The following is a 22,167-nucleotide window of genomic DNA, read 5'->3' as shown; positions in this document are numbered from 1 at the left end:
CCCAAACTCCGACACACATCTAGTAGAAGCCAAGGCCAACAAAGTGACAGCCTTCCACATGAGAAACTTGACCACAACCTCCTGTAGAGGCTCAAACCAGTCCGAAGGGAGGAACTGCAATGCCACGTTAAGATCCCAGGGCACCGTAGGTGGCACAAAAGGAGGTTGGATGTGCAGAACTCCCTTCAAAAAAGTCTGAACCTCAGGGAGGGCAGCCAACTGTTTCTGGAAGAAAATGGATAGGGCCGAAATCTGGACCTTTACGGAACCTAATCTCAATCCCATAGCCATACCTGCTTGGAGGTAGAGCAGAAATCATCCAAGTTTAAACTCCACCGTAGGAAACTTCTTGGATTCACACCAAGACACATACTTTTTCCAAGTGCGATGGTAATGTTTAGACGTTACTCCATGCCGTCAAACGTAGCCGTGGTCAGTCTTGATAAGCGAACGGCCCCTGCTGCAGCAGGTCCTCCCAAAGAGGAAGAGGCCTCGGCTCTTCTAGCAGTAGATCCAGAAGATCCGCATACCAAGCCCTTCTTGGCCAGTGTGGAGCAATGAGGATTGCCTGAACTCTTGTTCTCCTTTTGACTTTTAGCACTCTTGGAATGAGTGGAAGTGGAGGAAACATATACACTGACTGGAACACCCACGGAGTCACTAGGCACTAGGGCGTCCACCGCCACTGCTTGCAGGTCCCTCGACCTGGAACAAATTTCACTGAAGCTTCTTTTTGAGATGAGAGGCCATCATGTCTATTTTGGGTACGCCCCAAAGATCTATTACCTCCTTGAACACCTCCGGATGGAGACTCCACTCTCCTGGATGGCGATCGTGTCTGCTGAGGAAGTCCGCTTCCCAGTTGACTACTCCCGGAATGAAGATTGCCAACAGCGCCAAAGCATGTTTTTCCGCCCGGAGGATAATTCTTGTTACCTCTGACATTGCAGCTCTGCTCTTCGCTCCGCCCTGTCAGTGTGGCCCCCCTGAGCACATCCCCATCATCGTCTGCCGAATCAGAATCGGTATCCATGTCATCTTGCATAATCTGGGCAAGAGCACATTTGTGGGAACCTACAGAGGGGAGCCCTGGGGTAACAGAACCAGACCAAACTGCCATAGAGGTCTGTAAAACCTGAGTTGCAGATTCATTCTGTGCAACCCTAGTAGAAATCTGAGAAATCATGGATTTGATAGAAGATAACCATTCAGGCTCCCTTGCTGGTATCTGCAATAAAACAATGCAATCCTGATTACATGGAATGAGATCATCCTGAGAGGACATATGCTCTGCAGCATATGACACAGAGTCCCTGGACATAGCTAAATGGAGACCCCAGACACTCCACACACACAAGGGAGGATAGACAGAGTTTCACCACCAAGACTGGCAAGAGAGACACACACAGCACTTTCAAGGTACAGTATAGGGAGACCCCAACCAGTGCCGACTGTGCACCTTAATAGGTTACACAGTCTGTACACAGCCTTTCCTCCTTCTACAACCCCCTGGTACTGTAAAAGATAGCTGGAGTTGATATGGAGGGACTGCTCTTCACTGACAGCGTTTCTGCAGGCAGGAAAATGGTGATGAACACTGCTGGGTCTGCTCTGAGGAGAAGCTCCGCCCCCTTAATGGCACTGTCTTCCCGCTCTTCTGGAGATCATATTGGCCTAAGGAATCATGCTGGCAGTGATCCTGGGACCCTGACAGGCCTAGAGGTCAGTGTAGGGTGTAGGCGCTGGCTCAGGGCGTCCCTCACAGCGCCGTACTATGTACCGCTGAGCCCCGGAGCGCAGTTAGTACTGCGCTCCATACCCTTTTGCTGCCATCTTCATACTGGCTCCCCGCTTGCTAGGGGGGCCAGTGACTGACTCGCCACTGATCTTCTGGCTCTGTAAGGGGGTAGTGGAATGCTGCCGGCGTGAGCGATCCCCTATGCCGAGGAACGTTCAATCTCCTCAGGAGCTCAGTGTCCTGTCAGCGGAGATAGTGGCTCAGACCTTGCAGGGCGGACTCTACTCCCCTCCCCCCCTTAGTCCCACGAAGCAGGGAGGCTGTTGCCAGCAGCCTCCCTGTAAAATAATAAACTCTACAAATAAACTTTTACCAGAGAAGCTCTGTAGAGCTCCCCTAGCTGTGACCGGCTCCTCCGCACATTTTCTAAACTGAGTCTGGTAGGAGGGGCATAGAGGGAGGAGCCAGCCCACACTCTCAAACTCTTAAAGTGCCAATGGCTCCTAGTGGACCTGTCTATACCCCATGGTACTAATCTGGACCCCAGCATCCTCTAGGATGTAAGAGAAATGACCTTTACTGATTGCAGAGTAAGTGCATGTTTCCTATGTGTAGGGCTGTGTCGCTTAGTAAAACTAAGTCCATAGATGTAATCTCAGTGACAACATCCGTACCCACCCTCTGTGGTTTCTGATCATTTATCAGAGACTTTCAATTTCACTTCTCTCTTCCGCTGCAAGCAATGGCGTCTGCTGATCTGAGAAAGGAGTTGAACTGTTCCATCTGCCTGAGCATTTATACAGATCCAGTAACCCTGAGATGTGGACACAACTTCTGTCGGGTCTGTATTAATCAAGTGCTGGATGCACAGGAGGGGTCTGGAGTTTATTCCTGTCCTGAATGCAGAGCAGAGTGTCAGGAGCGTCCTATATTGCAGGGTAACATAACTCTGTGTAACTACATGGGCAGTTTCCTGTCTACTCGGCCAGATCAGGAGGAGACTGGGATCTTCTGCACTTACTGTATTCACTCTCCTGTACCTGCCACTAAATCCTGTCTGATGTGTGAGGCTTCTCTGTGTGATAATCACCTGCGGGTACACAGCAAGTCAGCCGAACACGTCTTATCTAATCCCACCACTGCCCTGGGGAACAAGAAATGCTCCGTCCATAAGAAGGTCCTGGAGTATTACTGCACTGAGGACGCTGCCTGTGTCTGTGTGACCTGCAGTTTGGCTGGAGAACATCGGGGACACCAGGTGGAGTTGCTGGATGTGGCCTCGGAGAAGAAGAAGAAGAAACTGAGAAATGTTCTGCAGAAACTGACAATAAAGAGAGAGGAGGCAGAGAAAAGAGTCCAAAGTCTGATGGAGAGCAGGAGAGGTGATCAGAAAAAAGCAGCTGGTGTAACAGAGACAGTCACTGCCCTGTTTAGAGACCTCAGGAGACAGCTAAAAGACCTGGAAAAGAGAGTCCTGAGTGAGATCTCCAAGCAGGAACAGCGTGTTTCACTCTCAGTCTCTGATCTGATCCAGCAGCTGGAAATAAAGAAAGACGAGCTGTCCAGGAAGATGCGTCACATTGAGGAGCTGAGTAAAATGTCTGATGCAGTGACTGTCTTACAGGAACCAGACACAGGAGACTGGAGTGATGCTGAGGACAGAGACAGACATGATAACCAGGTCTGTGATGAAGGAGATCTGGATGTGGGACATGTCTCAGAGACATTACACACATTATATGATATAATAACCAGTATAAAGAAAGGGATCTATGTGCAGGAATCTGACAGCCTGCAGAATGTAAACCGAGCAAAGAAAGGAGACGATAAGCCAGAGCCTTTAGAGAAAGTACTGGGTGTAAACCCAGCAGGTAATACAGAATCTGATGTAATTACAGCAGCTGTAGAGAAAGAGAACCAAGTTCCAGACCCAACAGAAAAGGCACTGGATGTAAACACAGTGGGTAATGCAGAATCTGATGTTGTAACCGGTATAAAAATAGGGCTCTATGTGCACAAACCTACAAATATAGTACTGGATATTAACACAGCAGCTAATAATATATTTATGCCACAAGCTAATAATATATTTATGCCACAAGCTAATTTATTTATGCCACAAGCTAATAATACATTGTTTGGTGAACAAAACTATACCAGCTGGTCAGATCAAAGCCAGAATTATCCAGAAACACCAGAGAGATTTCAGCATTATAACCAGGTGTTAAGCACCAGCAGCTTTTCCTCAGGGCGACATTACCTGGATATGACTGTGAGTGAATCAGGGTGGTGGAGTGTAGGGATGAGCTATCCCAGTATAGACAGGACAGGAGAGCAGTCACACATTGGGTATAATGACAAGTCCTGGGCTTTGTGTAAGGGGTTGTGTGACCAGTATTCACTGATACATGATGGGAAACAGATCCGGTTACCCGGCAATACTTCCTGTAATAATGTGGGGATATATCTGGACTATGAGGCTGGACAGATGTCCTTTTATGCTCTGGTTCCGATGAGGCGCTTACACACCTTCTCTGCCACCTTCACTGAGCCCCTTCATGTTGCATTATGTGTAGGGAGAGATTGTACACGTATATCTGGAAGAGTCAGTAGCTGTAACATATGATCGTAGGAAACCCACCCTGAGAGCAGCGACATCACAGGGAGGCACATCTGATTGGTGGTATATGTAGCCAATAGAATGAAGCAGTGGGTGGAGCTACTGCTGAGCGGCTCACGTGTAGTGTAACCAGATGTCCTGTGTGCCTGGATGTGATCTCCTGCTGGTGTGTTACATACTATCAATATACATTTATTAAGGATTTTGACATTTTTCTTTGTTCTGATAGCTGTGATTGGCTGCAGTAACTGTCAGTGTGTGTGCCCTATGGGCCATATGTACTAAAGCCTTGCAAAGTGATAAAATGGAGAGTGATAAATGACCAATCAAACAGCTCCTAACTCATTTTCAAACAGCCTGTGACATGACAGTTATAAGCTGATTGGCTGGTACTGTATCACTTTCCACTTTATCACTTTGCAAGGCTTAGTACATCTGGCCCTATTACTGTAGTCAGTGCTACACACCGGCACACACTGGCTGTGATCTCTGCAATGGGTGAATGGGGTGTAGTCTTATAAGGAGAAGATATATCAAACCTTCAAGAGAGATAATGTAGAGAATCTGCCCATAGCAACCAATCAAATTCTGTTATTTTATAGAATGTGCTGGACAAACGATAGCTGGAAGCGGATTGGTTACTATGGGCAACTTCACTATCTCTGTCAAAGGTTTGACACATTTCCCATTAAATCTTCTGCTGCGAATTGCAGTAAAGGTTTTTATTCTTTAATAATATGGGATGGGTTAGACTGCACCTCCCAGCATGCCCCATTCCTTAGCTTTTTTAACCTCATATTTGCTGTAATCACAAAGTATAATTAGTATTTGTACTGTATCTCTGTTATAAAAGTGCTTGTAATATAGGGGGATGAACACAGAATATGGACCAATTCGCTATAATACACTTTTATAATCATTGCTTCATTGGGTTACTGAATATCTTGACTTTAAGGTAATCCTCAAGTTTTTAAAGATTGATTTGTTTTGTCCTGATTTTTCTAGCTAAAATGCTGGGATCCATATCTGGGATTCCTGTAATCTGATTGTCACATTTGAAGATTAACAAAATAAAAACAGTTTATACCGATGCACAGCGCAATTCTATTTGTTTTTCTCAAAGTACATACATTAATATTTATAAGGCGTCACAAGGCTTCTGTAGTGCCATAGAAGGGGATAATGGACAACAAGCACCTATACATAAACAAGCATATACATGAGCACATAAAGTATATACATTCCATAATTATACAGACAAGGGGAGAGGGTCCTACTCATTCAATCTTGTAATCTATAGGATAAGACTAGACATTATTATTATCTCCTATATAATAGCCCAGATCTGTGACTTTGTGACTCATTTGCTAACGCTGGGCGGAGTCACAACACTGGGCGGAGTTAGTCAAATGAGTCACAGATCTGGGCAAATCTGTAGGAGACTAGGAGCAGAAGCAGATAGTATGGGCATTGGGCATGTCACAGGCAGAGGTGCAGACCTCCCAGCTTTCTGCAGGAGCTTTCTCCAGGCAGAAGGAGGGAAACACACTCGGCGAAAAGGGGGCGTGGCTTCACGGGAAGGTCCCCGTTTTCGTCAGTGAGGGAGCATGCCCAGCGCTCTGGTGCATATCTCCCAGCTTTCGTCAGGCAGACAGGGGTGCATACCTCCCAGCTTTCTTCAGGCAGAAGGAGGGACACACGCGCGCCGAAAAGGAGGCGTGGCAAACAAAAGGGGGCGTGGCTTCACGGGAGGGCCCCCGTTTTCGTCAGTGAGTGGGCATGCCCAGCGCTTTGTGAGCTGCTGGCATACCTCTAGGGGCGGATTATGAGTCCGAGGGGCCCAGGGCACTTGAGACAGGGGGGCCGTATCTCATTGCTGTGCCTGCTGTGGGTTGGGGGCGTGGCCTAATCGCGCCCGCGTGGCCACGCCCCCTTATGCAAATTCCGGAGATTTTTTTTTTATATGGAATTTTGGCCCCTCAGCTAGGGCTAAATCCAGAGGAGGTGGTCGCTCCCCCCTACACACCCGCACAGGCAGAAGAAAGCAGGGAGACTGCTGCCTCCCTGTAACACCACAGACCTGCCAACACGCAGCAGCGTGTGCTGACTGTAGCACAATGCTGCCGCTGTTGCTGGCAGGACGGGGGAGCTTCTGAGCTGGGACAGAGCTACTCCAGCCGGGGGGCCCCCTAAAACTGTGGGGCCCACGGTACGTACCCCCTGCCCCCCCCCCCCTTAATCCAGCTCTGCTGCCGAAACCCCGGGACAGTTGGGAGGTATGTGGGTGTGTGAAGGGGTATGCCGTACAGACAGACGGGCACCGGCTCACTGTGTGCTTGACCCCCCACATCAGCAAACTCAGCAGGGTCTCTCTGGCGCGGAGGAGTGTCACTTTCTGGCACACTCCATGCTTCTTAGCTGCAGTTTTGTGGGACACCTGCCGCTGTGCAGTTTCCGTACTGCCTCTGTTATCTCCAGCCCCGGCAACCCCACCGCTAGCTGCAGCGCTGCCGCCCGCAGTGAGGTGCGCCCAGCTCCTTCACACACTTTAGCCAGCGGGTAGCGCTGCAGAAGTCCGAGCTGCTTGCAGGATCCGACCCCCTCCTCCCTCCAGCCGCAGCGTCTCCTGGGAGCTAACCAGTCACTCCCAGTCTCCCCTTACCACAATGCCCAGCAGCCGCGAGGTCCGCGCCGCGTGCATGCTTCGACCCCCTCCTCCCTCCAGTCGCAGCGTCTCCTGGGGGCTAACCAGTCACTCCCAGTCTACCCTTACCACAGTGCCCGGCAGCTGCGCGAGGTCTGCGGTGTGTGACTGAGAGGGGGGGAGGGATGCTGACAGGCAGAGGAAGCAGGACTCCAGCCTGAGAGAGTCAGCCATGCCAAGTCTCCACCAGCAGCAGATCCCAACAGGTTGGAGTGGAACAGCAGCAGCCAGCAGCAGTGACTCCGGTAAGACACATCTGTCTGTCACCACTGTTCTGTCCCTAATACCAATCTCTCCCGTGCCCTGTGTTCTGTCATGTCCCTGTCACCCCTGGCCTTGCCCTGTCACCCTTATCCTGGCTCTTTCACCCTTATGCTGGCCCTGTCACCCCTGTCCTGGTCCTGCCGCCTCTACCCTGGCCCTGTCACCCCTATCCTGTCCCTGTCATTTCTGTCCTAGCCCCGTTGCCCCTGTCCTGGCCCCCTCAACCCTGTTCTGGCCCCGTCACCCCTGTTCTGGCCCCGTCACCCCTGTTCTGGCCCCGTCACCCCTGTTCTGGCCCCGTCACCCCTGTTCTGACACTGTCACCCCTGTCCTGTCCCCGTCACCCCTGTTCTGACCCTGTCACTCCTGTCCTGGCCCTGTTACTACATGCCCTCCAACTATCTTTATGGCAGGTACAGTACCCGCAGCGCCTCCAGACCCCTCCTCAATGCACCACACCTCCGCACCTTTCCCTTCACCACATGCGGCACTCCACCCCTCCCCCACACACTGTGCCTCCAGACCCCCTACACCACCCGTGGCTCCCACTCCTACACCCCTCCACCACCCACAGCACCTCCAGACTCCCTCCACCATTCACCCCCCATATATGTCTCCCCCCACACATATATACACATGTATATACATACATATAAACACACACATATGATATATATACATATGTATATATATGTGTACTGTATGTATGTATGTATGTATGTATGTATGTATATATATATATATGTATATTTCCAAAATCAGCCGGCACTCTAAATCAAAAAGCAGCTGTCTCCGGTGCCAGAACAAGTAAAAATATATGCATCCAATAAATACGGCACTCAGAGAAAATATGATGAAAAACTGGATATATTCATTAACGTTTCGGGGCAGCAAGCCCCGTCCTCAGAATGAACACAGAAACATACAGACACAGACAACCTTACCCCCTTAAGTACCCCACCGTGTAGCGTTGGTCCCGCCGTCTCCCGCTTCCATTACCGCGTCTCGTTCCACCAGCTGAGTCCGTCACGTCATATCCGGGAGCAGGGCTGGCGGTTGTCTAGGGAACGCAAGCATGCGTTCCACCTAGGTCCTGCGCTGCGCTCCACGGCTCCTGCACGTGGGGAGGGGCATGGTTGTGGAAGAGACTGCAGGGAAAAGAAGAAAGATTGGACGGGCCAACATTAAAAACAACACATTAGAAAAAATTAACAGATATAAAATACACTTAGAAAACCCCCCGAATGTACATACATACAATAGTGACATAAAAGGGAAAAGGAGACAACGATGATTGGCAGAAGCTCCCAATGTACCACCTACACATCCCACGTTAAGCTATCTAATGCAGGGAAAATTGTACCTATAAAGTAGAAGGTACACAATTAAGCTAATGAGTTCCAATTAATTTTCTCATTAAGACCCCCTGGAGATGTAGTCCCCAATCTAGTGATCCATCGGGCTTCTTTTATCAATAAGGTTTTAGCTCGATCCCCCCCCACGAAGTGAGAGAGGGACGTGATCAATCATAAAATAACGAAGGGATTCTAAGGAATGGCCTGACTGCTTAAAATGTTTGGCAACCGGCTGATCAATCTGTTTCCCCTCCAGAATAAGTTTAATGGCCGACCTGTGGGCAGCCATTCGTTCAGAGAATTTTCGAATGGTTTGTCCCACATAAAAAAGTCCACACGGACAAATAATAATATACACCACATACGTGGAGGTACAAGTGAGGACAAATCTAATGTCATATTTTTTCTCTTTGCAGTGGGGGTGTTGGAAGGCTTTACAATTAAACATAAAATTGCAAGTGGTACAGCCACTACATCGGTAGCATCCCGGGGCTTTGTAATGTACGTTGGGAATTTTGAGGGTTCCCATACCAGTGATGTCAGTTTTGACTATCCTATCTCGGATGTTCCTACCTCGCCTAAATGCCATCATGGGGGCGGACTGGTGAAGTCCTTTCAGATCTGGGTCAGTGGCCACTATGGGCCAAAGTGCCCGAGTGGCCCTTCTCATGATGGGGTTAGAGGTGGAAAAGTCACAAGGGAATGGAATTTTTTGTTTATTAGACTTCTCAACAGGTTCTAAAAGTCTCTGTCTAGGCATCTGCAAAACCTCAGTCTTGTATGACTGTAACAAGTCATTATCATATCCCCGGGCCAAAAACTTAGCTATCAAAGAATCAATTTCCGTGATTAAAACTAACGGGTCACTGACAATGCGTGCAATACGCATCATCTGGGAACGGGGAAGGCCATTTTTGAGGGGATCAGGGTGGTGACTAGAAGCTAAAAGCAGGGTGTTGCGATCAGTGGGTTTGTGGAACACATTAGTGATCAAACAGCCATTCTCCACATTGATAGCAACATCCAAAAAATGTGCTTCACTAGTGCTGCAGGAGAAGGTGAATTTGATAGGGGAATCCCTAAGATTGATATCTGACATCAATTGCCTAAATGTACTTTCCCCACCTGTCCAGAGTAGAAAAATGTCGTCTATATAGCGACAATACATTAAAATATTGTTGCTAATATCACTACTGTTAAAAAATAACGTATTCTCCTGAATAAACATATAAATGTTGGCATACGATGGGGCCACTGGAGACCCCATCGCACACCCCCTGAGTTGTAAAAAGAACTGTCCGTCAAACAAAAAGTAGTTCCGACGGAGTGTCAGTTCAAGCAGAGTAAGAAACAGGTCATGGTCAAACACTTCAACAGGAAGATGCAAGTTAAGAAATGCAGATACCGCTGCCATGCCCTCAGAATGGGGGATCGCAGTGTATAAACTGCACACATCTAAGCAGCAGAGTAATGTCCCTTCAGGGAGATGTCCAAGTCCCTGGAGTTTTAGCAGAAAGGAGGTAGTGTCTTTCAGAAATGTTGATTGTAGACCTAAAAACGCTTGCAGGATTGAATCAAGAAACTGAGACACCGATCTGTAGAGCGACTCAGGGGCCGAAATAATCGGTCTGCCAGGCGGTTTGGAACTATGTTTATGCAATTTAGGCAAGGTGTAGAGCACTGGGACTCTGGGGAATCGAATAGATAGAGCTTTCCGCATCTTGGGTGGTAACTTGCCCTCCAGAACTGCTGAGTTCAAAATACCGTCCAATTCTTTTTGATATTGTAGGGTAGGGTCTGACGTCAACTTCCGGTAAACATCCACGTCTGCCAGTTGTGCATATATTTCTGCTTTATAATCATCTAGATTGAGAATCACGATAGCTCCGCTCTTATCTGCTGGCCTAATCACTATGTCATCATAGGACCCTAATGCGGTAAGGGCTTTAGACTCTTCTCTAGAGAGATTGAATTTTATTTTGGCCGGAGCCGCAGTAAACTTGATGATGGATTCATCGAGAAGCCGATGAAAAGCTTTCAACGAGGCATTCGTGGAATAGGGATCATAGGATGATCTAGAAGATCTTTTGAGAAAAGATGAGAAGATAGAGGTATCAGTGGACTCCACCTTGTCCTGAAACTGTTCTTTTAAACGAAGTCTCCGAGAGAAGGCATGTAGATCCCTATTCCAGTTGAAGGGTTCATATAAGTTGGTAGGTACAAAACTCAGTCCTTTGTTAAGAACCGCAAGCTCAGTGGTGCTTAGCACGCGACTAGAAAGGTTGAAAATCATAATTTCTTGCGTTGTGTTACGGCCCTTACCCCTTTTGTTCTGGCCACCCCTGCAGGTGGTAGTGATCTTATAGGGGTTGCGGACTCCCGTGAAGTACCTTCTAAAGGGATGGAAGCATCTTCAGTTTCTGAGGTGGCGAATTCACTCTCAGAGCTTGATTTCTGAGGGCCTTCCCTTCGGTTAGATTTACGGAACCAGGGTCTTCTCATACGTTGAGGTCTCCTGCCCGAATCTGTAGATTCGGGCAGGAGACCTCAACGTATGAGAAGACCCTGATTCCGTAAATCTAACCGAAGGGAAGGCCCTCAGAAATCAAGCTCTGAGAGTGAATTCGCCACCTCAGAAACTGAAGATGCTTCCATCCCTTTAGAAGGTACTTCACGGGAGTCCGCAACCCCTATAAGATCACTACCACCCGCAGGGGTGGCCAGAACAAAAGGGGTAAGGGCCGTAACACAGCGCAAGAAATGATGATTTTCAACCTTTCTAGTCGCGTGCTAAGCACCACTGAGCTTGCGGTTCTTAACAAAGGACTGAGTTTTGTACCTACCAACTTATATGACCCCTTCAACTGGAATAGGGATCTACATGCCTTCTCTCGGAGACTTCGTTTAAAAGAACAGTTTCAGGACAAGGTGGAGTCCACTGATACCTCTATCTTCTCATCTTTTCTCAAAAGATCTTCTAGATCATCCTATGATCCCTATTCCACAAATGCCTCGTTGAAAGCTTTTCATCGGCTTCTCGATGAATCCATCATCAAGTTTACTGCGGCTCCGGCCAAAATAAAATTCAATCTCTCTAGAGAAGAGTCTAAAGCCCTTACCGCATTAGGGTCCTATGATGACATAGTGATTAGGCCAGCAGATAAGGGCGGAGCTATTGTGATTCTCAATCTAGATGATTATAAAGCAGAAATATATGCACAACTGGCAGACGTGGATGTTTACCGGAAGTTGACGTCAGACCCTACCCTACAATATCAAAAAGAATTGGACGGTATTTTGAACTCAGCAGTTCTGGAGGGCAAGTTACCACCCAAGATGCGGAAAGCTCTATCTATTCGATTCCCCAGAGTCCCAGTGCTCTACACCTTGCCTAAATTGCATAAACATAGTTCCAAACCGCCTGGCAGATCGATTATTTCGGCCCGAGTCGCTCTATAGATCGGTGTCTCAGTTTCTTGATTCAATCCTGCAACCGTTTTTAGGTCTACAATCAACATTTCTGAAAGACACTACCTCCTTTCTGCTAAAACTCCAGGGACTTGGACATCTCCCTGAAGGGACATTACTCTGCTGCTTAGATGTGTGCAGTTTATACACTGCGATCCCCCATTCTGAGGGCATGGCAGCGGTATCTGCATTTCTTAACTTGCATCTTCCTGTTGAAGTGTTTGACCATGACCTGTTTCTTACTCTGCTTGAACTGACACTCCGTCTGAACTACTTTTTGTTTGACGGACAGTTCTTTTTACAACTCAGGGGGTGTGCGATGGGGTCTCCAGTGGCCCCATCGTATGCCAACATTTATATGTTTATTCAGGAGAATGAGTTATTTTTTAACAGTCGTGATATTAGCGACAATATTTTAATGTATTGTCGCTATATAGATGACATTTTTCTACTCTGGACAGGTGGGGAAAGTACATTTAGGCAATTGATGTCAGATATCAATCTTAGGGATTCCCCTATCAAATTCACCTTCTCCTGCAGCACTAGTGAAGCACATTTTTTGGATGTTGCTATCAATGTGGAGAATGGCTGTTTGATCACTAATTTGTTCCACAAACCCACTGATCGCAACACCCTGCTTTTAGCTTCTAGTCACCACCCTGATCCCCTCAAAAATGGCCTTCCCCGTTCCCAGATGATGCGTATTGCACGCATTGTCAGTGACCCGTTAGTTTTAATCACGGAAATTGATTCTTTGATAGTTAAGTTTTTGGCCCGGGGATATGATAATGACTTGTTACAGTCATACAAGACTGAGGTTTTGCAGATGCCTAGACAGAGACTTAGAACCTGTTGAGAAGTCTAATAAACAAAAAATTCCATTCCCTTGTGACTTTTCCACCTCTAACCCCATCATGAGAAGGGCCACTCGGGCACTTTGGCCCATAGTGGCCACTGACCCAGATCTGAAAGGACTTCACCAGTCCGCCCCCATGATGGCATTTAGGCGAGGTAGGAACATCCGAGATAGGATAGTCAAAACTGACATCACTGGTATGGGAACCCTCAAAATTCCCAACGTACATTACAAAGCCCCGGGATGCTACCGATGTAGTGGCTGTACCACTTGCAATTTTATGTTTAATTGTAAAGCCTTCCAACACCCCCACTGCAAAGAGAAAAAAATATGACATTAGATTTGTCCTCACTTGTACCTCCACGTATGTGGTGTATATTATTATTTGTCCGTGTGGACTTTTTTATGTGGGACAAACCATTCGAAAATTCTCTGAACGAATGGCTGCCCACAGGTCGGCCATTAAACTTATTCTGGAGGGGAAACAGATTGATCAGCCGGTTGCCAAACATTTTAAGCAGTCAGGCCATTCCTTAGAATCTCTTCGTTATTTTATGATTGATCACGTCCCTCTCTCACTTCGTGGGGGGGGATCGAGCTAAAACCTTATTGATAAAAGAAGCCCGATGGATCACTAGATTGGGGACTACATCTCCAGGGGGTCTTAATGAGAAAATTAATTGGAACTCATTAGCTTAATTGTGTACCTTCTACTTTATAGGTACAATTTTCCCTGCATTAGATAGCTTAACGTGGGATGTGTAGGTGGTACATTGGGAGCTTCTGCCAATCATCGTTGTCTCCTTTTCCCTTTTATGTCACTATTGTATGTATGTACATTCGGGGGGTTTTCTAAGTGTATTTTATATCTGTTAATTTTTTCTAATGTGTTGTTTTTAATGTTGGCCCGTCCAATCTTTCTTCTTTTCCCTGCAGTCTCTTCCACAACCATGCCCCTCCCCACGTGCAGGAGCCGTGGAGCGCAGCGCAGGACCTAGGTGGAACGCATGCTTGCGTTCCCTAGACAACCGCCAGCCCTGCTCCCGGATATGACGTGACGGACTCAGCTGGTGGAACGAGACGCGGTAATGGAAGCGGGAGACGGCGGGTCCGACGCTACACGGTGGGGTACTTAAGGGGGTAAGGTTGTCTGTGTCTGTATGTTTCTGTGTTCATTCTGAGGACGGGGCTTGCTGCCCCGAAACGTTAATGAATATATCCAGTTTTTCATCATATTTTCTCTGAGTGCCGTATTTATTGGATGCATATATATGTATGCATGTTTAATACGCCTTGTGTGTGTGTGTGTGTATGTATGTATGTATGTATGTGTATATATTTATATATATATATATATGTAGCCTTTCCATGGTGCGGCACTCTTGCTTGTTTCAGAAATAAAGGGACTATAGTCCTTCTTGCTTCAACGTTTCAATTTTATTAAATTGTCTTCAGATATTTATATAGGGGAACAGGTGTTTTACAGGCATGGCGCCTCGTCGTATTATGATTTCATTATTGAATTTCACTTTGTACTATGTGATATATACTCACAGTGATGATATAGGATATTGAAGGTTATTGAATATATTAACAACAAATTGTATTATATTTTGTATCGGTTTCCAGGGAATTTCCATCAAGGTATATAATTACAAATAGAATCATTTGGATTCAATATTTTCTATATTTCCTTTTCGTGCACCCTCATCGGCCACCCGGAAACGGGGACTCCGACAGTAGAAGCACCTTTTACCTTGGAGAAATATCATCAGGTTCTCTCATCAGCGATTCGATGTCTTATGATAAGATCGCTGACAACAGGAACCTGTGATATCACCTTCTTGTGAATACTTCCTTCTTAGAATATCACTATAATACTGATATTGATCAGTACCATCAGAATTTTTTTTTTAAAAAAGAGTGCCCCACACAATAGAGTTGTCCTTTTTTCTTATTTTCAATTTCATGCTAACTACTCCAACTTTGGGGAGCACCACCGGCCCTCTATAATTATATGCTGTTCAGTGAGGCTGAACAGCGATCAATTTAACAATATATATTCTCTTTTCAAGCCAGTATCATTATTTGAGATTGTAATTAACCCCTTTCTCCTTTAGGGGACTAACCGAGTGCGCATTTTCTATCCCCATTTATCCCTTTATTATTGACCTCAGGGTTACTAAACTGGCCAATGGTGTTGCAGAGTTATCCGATGACGATCACACATGCATGCAGGAGGCGTCTACTGTTATCAGATGCCTCCTGCTGCATTACCATATGTAAGCATTGCTGCTGCATCCAAGGAGGCAGCAGCTGTGCTCAATCTGACCGAACCTGAATCAGGCACTACTGTATGTTCCCTATTACAGACTCACATACACACTAGGGTTGATTTTTGCGCGCAAAGCCAATTAACCCAATTTATTTGTGTGGGTGGAAACTCTCACAAACAAGGGAAGGACATACAAACTCTGCACAGATGGTTCCTTGGTCAGGATTTGAACTAATGACCTCAGAGCTGTGAGGAAGTACTGCTAATTATTATGCCAGAATGTGAGAAGAGGGCAGAGGAGTACCAAGACCAGAGACTTAACGCCCGTATTCATGGGCAGATGTGGGGAGAGATGTGTGCTGAGTGTGTGGGGGAGCCGCTCATTTCACCCAGCGGGTGAAATGAGCGACCTGCTAGATTGAGCCTGCATGCAGGCCAATCTAGCACCAGCGATAGCGACGTGCGGGACCGCGTATCGCTATCGCTGTGGGGGTTACACACGGACAGATCATGCTTAAAATCTAAGCAATCTAGTCAGATTGCTTAGATTATCGCTACTTGAGTACCCCCCTTTAGAACAAAATGTATAAAACTGTGGGGGTAATGTATGGAAACCCTTTGTAGTGAGATGTGATTACTACAGGCCATGTGGTTACCTAGTTGCAGCTGGGGATGAGGGTTCAGCTTCTTCCTCTGGCACTAGTCTTCAGCAGAGCCCTTTGACTTCCTTTTCCCCAAGCCACAGCAGAGAGGCAGGAGATCCCAACCCAAACACAGTAACCACAGTAAAGCAATTAAGTTATCTTTGCTTAAGGCAATGAGAATATGGGAGGATTCTCTCCAGTATATGCACTTTTAGTAATTGGAAGACAAATAGTTGCCAGTGTTTAACAAGTAATGGCAGTATGGGCAAGGTATATTCAAGTTAATATATCAATTATCTCCTCAATACTGACTGTAAAGAACAACAGCATTAGCAGTGGTAATATCACAAAAAGATCAATGTCCCGGAACTACAATATATTGATGTTGACTGATAACATGGAACACTAAGGGGCCTATTTATCAAATAATATTTGCAGGTTATTTCCCCCCCAAAAAATATGTTTTTGGGGGATACTTGCAAATATGAATTATACCACGAATGTACTGCTACCCATGCAAATTGGGTACTTTTTCCAGAAAGGTATGACAACCTACATTCAGGGGCGTAACTAGGGTGTTGCGGACGGTGCTCAGCACACAGCACATATGCCCTGTGGTGAGAGAACCGTCAGCACCTACCCGTGATGTACTGTGTATGCACCGCTACCTGCTGTAATGTATGTTGCAGTGCTCCTGGTTCCTTCTCTGCACCACTACATACATTACAGCGGGCAGCACTGCAGCTGCCAGCCCGTGTGCTCTGCCCCCTTCCGGCTTCTACATCACCTGCAGTGTCTCTCGGGACATTGAGAGACATCATGACGTCTCTCCCAGTCCATTTCCATCTGGAAGGCTCCACCACTGGGCGCACAACTCGGGAGGCTCTCCGTCACATGGCTGCCTGCCCAGGAGCGGTCAAGGGCAGAGGGAGGAGGCACCACCTTCTTCTATTGCTCCTACTGTGCCAATGACTTCAGCAATGAAGAGTGAGAAGAGGTTGAATCCAGGGAAGGACAGTGGGGAAGGTGGGGATGCATAGTGCTGAGACTGGGGGGATAAAGGTACAGTGGATCTATGGAGGGAGGGTCCTATTCCTTCACATACAATATGCGTGTGGTAAGTGACAGACACTAGGTCCCAGGGCAGGGTCAGTTACATGTGAGTGATAGACACCAGGTGCCAAGCACAGTGTGGTGCATGTGAGTGACAGACATCTTATCCCATACCCTCCAACTGTACCTTTTTTGCCGGTACAGTACTGTTTTTTGTTTTGTTTTATGGTCTGTACCTGCCAAATGGGGCCCTGCACCCAGGGCCGGCCCGCCCGTTACGGGTAAGAGTAAGGCGCCACACTGTGGCGGGCGCCGGAAGCGTAGACCACGCTGCTGTATACCGCCGCCAGCTCCTATGCTGTGTGTGGGCTCGCGGCGGCGGATGAAGGTGCCCCCGGATGCTGAGGCGGCCAAGGTGAGGAGGAGAGGGAGCTGCACTGTCTAATAGGAAGCCGGCGGCGGCGGTACTTGTGAGGCCGAGACCCGGGTGCCTGAGGTGGAGTCAGATGGAGCGCAGTGGAGGGAGCTGCTGGACGGTGTTGGTAGAGGCAGGCTGCCTCTACCAACACCGTCCAGCAGCTCCCTCCACTGCGCTCCATCTGACTCAGGCAGCCAGGGCCGGATTATAGGCAGGGCGGAAGGCGCGGTCGTCCAGGGGCCCCCACACAGTGGCAAATATTGCCCTGGCCGACCCACTCTGCCCCTACCCGGCCAGCACCCGGGAGCAGGGCACTGCAGACCCGCCATTCGCGGGTGTAAAGGGGGCAGGGCCTAATGCCATGAATGCCTGCCCCCATCAGAGACCTGTGGCGTGCTGATACCTAGCCAGGTAGTGTCTATCCAAGTCCCTTCCTCCCTACCTCTCTCTCCTTGCATTGCTGTCTTTCGCCCTTTCTTTGACTCACCCTCTCCCTGTCCCTGATGTACACTCTCTCTCTCCCTGATGCGCTCTCTCTATCTCGCTCGGCCTGATGCACCACACTACCAATTGTGCTCCAGCCTTCAGGTCTGTCCTTCTTTTTGCTGGAGCATCTGATGGTGGCACTGTATGGCCATCTCTTCACTGCAAAAACTTTCCTGAGCTGGTTAATCCCAGCTACTGCAATGACTGTTGGCAATAGTGATGTAATGGGTTCTGCTTGAGGTGTCTCCTTAACTGTGCATACTGACCAGGGGTTAAAGTGAGCAGGAACGGGGCGGAACTGCGTTCCGTCAGTTCCACTTGGAGACGGAACGCAGTTCCGCCTCCTCCGGCTCATCTAACCCGATGTGTGGCCGGCGCTGCAGGGAGATGCCGGGTGCCCACTGAGATTGTGTTACCAGCGGCGCCCGGCTCTCTCTCCACAGCGCCAGCGCCAGCTCACTACTGATCTCCGGCTTCCGACGCTGTCACTGTGCACTATGGGAGAGACGTCATGACGACTCTCCCATAGTGCCAAGGAGCAGACGTCCATAGGACTGCAGCGACCGGACACGGGAGCAGGGCTTTGTAAGTATTGTGATTTAAAAAAAAAAATTCCTTTCTGTAGCGGCGCATCTACTGGGGGGCATTACTACTGAGGGGCATCTACTGGGCGCAATTTGTGTAACGTGCTCTACCTGGTGCAATGTGTGTAACGTGCTCTGCCAAAATCTATATTCGCTTACCAAAAAATTTAGGCTTGGGCCGGCCCTGCTTGCACCGATTTAAGAGTCTACCTTGTCCTATAGATTCTTAAGCCAGTGCATGGCCACGTCCATTTGCCCATGACCACGCACCTTTTTGGAATCTGTAGCGGTTTCTTGTGTAAGGATGTTGGAGGGTGTGTTATCCTATGGTTCATGTGACTGCCAGACATCGGGTCCCAGGGGCTCTGCTATGCAGTATAATGTGAATAATGGACACTACTGTGTGATGTAATGTGAATTGGTGGTATTCTGTGGCCACACCCCTTCCCCATAAAGTCAAAGTCCTTTATTTTTGGCATGCACCTTCAGAGGAAGGGGGGGGCACCAATTCTCTTTCTGGTACAGGGCACAAAATGTCTAGTTATGGCACTGCTAACATTATGCAAAGGTTTTCCAAATGTCCCAAGTGTCATTTTCCACATTATGGAAATTAGTGTGCTTCACAGTCTTGTATTAGACAGATGAGTGACCCCCCTTCCATATTAGGGATCCGGTCTGAAGATCGACACTGTCTAGGTCGGCAATGTTTAGGTTGACCACTATAGGTCGACAGTCACTAGGTTGACAGGGATGGAAGGTCAACAGGGTTTCTAGGTCGACATGTGCTAGGTCGACAGGTCAAAAGGTCGACATGTTTTTCACTTTTTTTTTCTTTTTCTTTACCATACTTAACGATCCATGTGGACTACGATTGGAACGGTAATCTGTGCCGAGCGAAGCGAGCCATGCGAGGGGACATGATGCACTAATTGGGGTTCCCGGTCACTCTACAAAGAAAATGACACAAAAAAAACAACTCATGTCGACCTTTGACCTGTCGACATAGCACATGTCGACCTAGAAACCCTGTCGGCCTTCCGTCTGTCGACCTAGTGACTGTAGACCTATAGTTGCCGACCTAGATACTGTCGATTTGATGATCCGCACCCCCATATTATACATACACAGATAATTTATTAGAAAAGAAATACCCACATTTGCTTTTAGTTCACTTTCTTGCAATTTCAATGAAAATGAAAAGCCTTTTTTGTTCCTGAACATTATGGGTAGATTAGCGCTCCCCCTTTCCCTTTACTAAGATATTATATATAAAATGTTTTAAATAATTTTCACAATAGAGAATAGTGTATTAAAAAATGTATATTTTTATTTAAAGTATAAATAAAAAACAATGAATATAAATTTCTCTCAAATAATTGATCAATTAATTAATTAGAATGTAATAAAAAATAAATGAAGAGGACTTTTATAGTAAAAATATATATAAAAAAATACTAATATCCAGTTGATGTCAGATATAACTAAAAAATTGAACCAATTAAAATAATGACTTTGTTAAAGTGCCTGAATTAATATATTACACACCTAATACCGGTATACAAAAACAAAAACAGACATGCAACACAGATGTGTACACAAATGGATCCTGCAGTATTTTCACCTGTGGGTACACTATTTAGCGTTTTACCCCATTCAGTGCATGTAAAGTCTCTATAAGGTGCAGTAACCTCTTGGCAGTCTGTAGTTGATAGCGATCACTTAGATTTTTAAAAAATAGAGATTTTCCAGGAACAAGGTACTAAATTCCTTTGCTTGGAATTAGTCTTTGTAGGTACCTTAATCCGTTGGTGGTGTGGTGAGGTTCTCGTGGTCTGCCGGCAGACACCCGCTGCTCCGTGTCCCTCTGATTCCGGACTCCGTGCAGGGATCGATTGTTCCGCAATCGACGCGTTTCGCCTTAGTGCAGGCTTCGTCAGGATGGCTGGATAATCGATTTCACGGATCCCCTCCGTCTTTATAGCCGCTGCTGTGCTCCGTTTTCTTCCGCCCTTAGTTAAGATGGCCACACTGTATTCGTTCTTTGGTTAAAGTGTGTATTTTGCCCATACATTAAAGATAGCCATATATACTGTTTTTTGGCTTTAAATGCTCATACTCTATGGCGGTTTAGTAGAGCAGAGTAAATCCAAGATGATTTTTATTACTTTTTAATACTTTTTTGTGTGTAGTCTCCACATTGGTTGCTATTGGTTACAGCCATTTGAATTATAAAATGTGAGGATCCCTTATAGAGACATTGATGGACATTGGGAGGAAAAAACGACATGCAACAAACACAGAACACAAAAATATTTTAGAGGTTTATATTAGGAGATTTAAAAGTCTGCTGAAGAGTATTTTATATTAGTTGAAAAAAATATATATATATTTTATACATGAATTATATTATTATTTTATAAAAATATATAAATATAAAAATAAAAATAAAAAATATATAAAAATATGTAAAAATATATATATATAAAAATATATGAAAGTATATACACAGATATGGGATTGATGTTCTATCCTCTATTCTTTCTTTATATTAAGTGAGCGAAGAAGTACATATAATAAAGAGGTACATTTTATTTCATTTCAAAAAAGGTGCTAGTTCTATATCTATATTAAGGCCCCGTGGAACCAGGGTACCTAGTTCATAGATCATTTTTGTTTCTTCTCTGGACAGGAGGTCTTCAGTATCTCCTCCTCTCCATGGTTTTATGATTTGCTTTAAACCAACGAATTGTAGAAGACTTGGATTTGAGTTATGTTTTTCTTTAAAATGCACGGGTACGCTATGGTTATCTTTTCCATTTTTTATATTGCATAGGTGTTCCTGTACCCGTACATGGAGTTTTCTTTTTGTTCTACCTACATACTGCAGGCCACACGGGCACCACAGCATGTAGATTACTCCTGTGGTGTGACAGCTTATTCTCCCTTTTATTGTAATCGTTTTTTTGTTTGTGAAGGACTCTACCTCTTTGGTTATTTTTGTAGAGTTGCATCTTGTCTTTCTGCAGGCTGTACAGACTCCGCATCGTGAAAAGCCATTCATATTCTTTTTCTGTCCACCTACGATCAAGCTCTGATGACTTCTGACCAAGGCTGTCTTGATGGTGGGGGCCCTTCTGTAAATTATCCGTGGGTATTTTGGCAGTATTTCCTTAAGGTCTTCATCTGTTTTGAGTACGTGCCAATGCTGTTTTATACTTTTTTCGAGTAGCTTACTCTGGGCGGAATAGTCTGATATGAAAAGGATATCTTTCTGTTCTTCTATTTTCTTACTCTTATATTTCAGCAGATCTTTCCTGTCTACTTCTCCGATTCTTTTTCTTTCATTCTTCAAATACTCTGGACTGTATTTCTTCTCTATAAAATTGTCCATCATTTTATTTGCTTGTAGTTCAAAATCTGATTTTCTGGAACAGTTTCTTCTTATTCTCCTGAATTGTCCTCCGGGAATGTTCCTAATCCATTTTTGATGGTGGTTGCTGGCTGCATTGAGATAACTATTACAGTCTGTTGGTTTGACAAATGTCCTTGTTTCCAATCTGTTATTATTTTTGAATATGGTTAGATCCAGGAAATTGATGGATTCCTCACTGATAGTAAAAGTGAATTCTAAATTTTCTATATTGTTATTCAGTTGTTTAAGGAACATCTCTAGGTCTTCTCTCTTACCTTTCCATATAACAA

At 46.2% G+C, this 22,167-nt stretch overlaps 2 protein-coding genes across 2 annotated transcripts in view; one reads left to right on the top strand and one right to left on the bottom strand.

Moving 5' to 3' along the window:
- The window catches only part of NOX4 (NADPH oxidase 4), a 502,226-nt gene extending 481,816 nt beyond the window's left edge, over positions 1–20,410 (bottom strand). Inside the window, exon 1 of the mRNA XM_063951390.1 lies at positions 20,262–20,410. The gene's annotated coding sequence lies outside the window, so the exon portion shown is untranslated. The remainder of the gene's footprint in view (positions 1–20,261) is intronic.
- Positions 2,481–5,449, top strand: LOC134998810 (E3 ubiquitin/ISG15 ligase TRIM25-like). The gene has a single exon (XM_063951385.1). It carries the CDS (start codon positions 2,481–2,483, stop codon positions 4,362–4,364), a length of 1,884 nt encoding a protein of 627 aa, XP_063807455.1. The 3' UTR covers positions 4,365–5,449.
- Positions 20,411–22,167: the final 1,757 nt, after the last annotated feature.

Source organism: Pseudophryne corroboree, chromosome 2 (genome assembly GCF_028390025.1).
Source record: "Pseudophryne corroboree isolate aPseCor3 chromosome 2, aPseCor3.hap2, whole genome shotgun sequence".
Classification (NCBI taxonomy): Eukaryota; Metazoa; Chordata; class Amphibia; order Anura; family Myobatrachidae; genus Pseudophryne; species Pseudophryne corroboree.
This window is presented reverse-complemented; position numbering and strand designations above follow the sequence as displayed.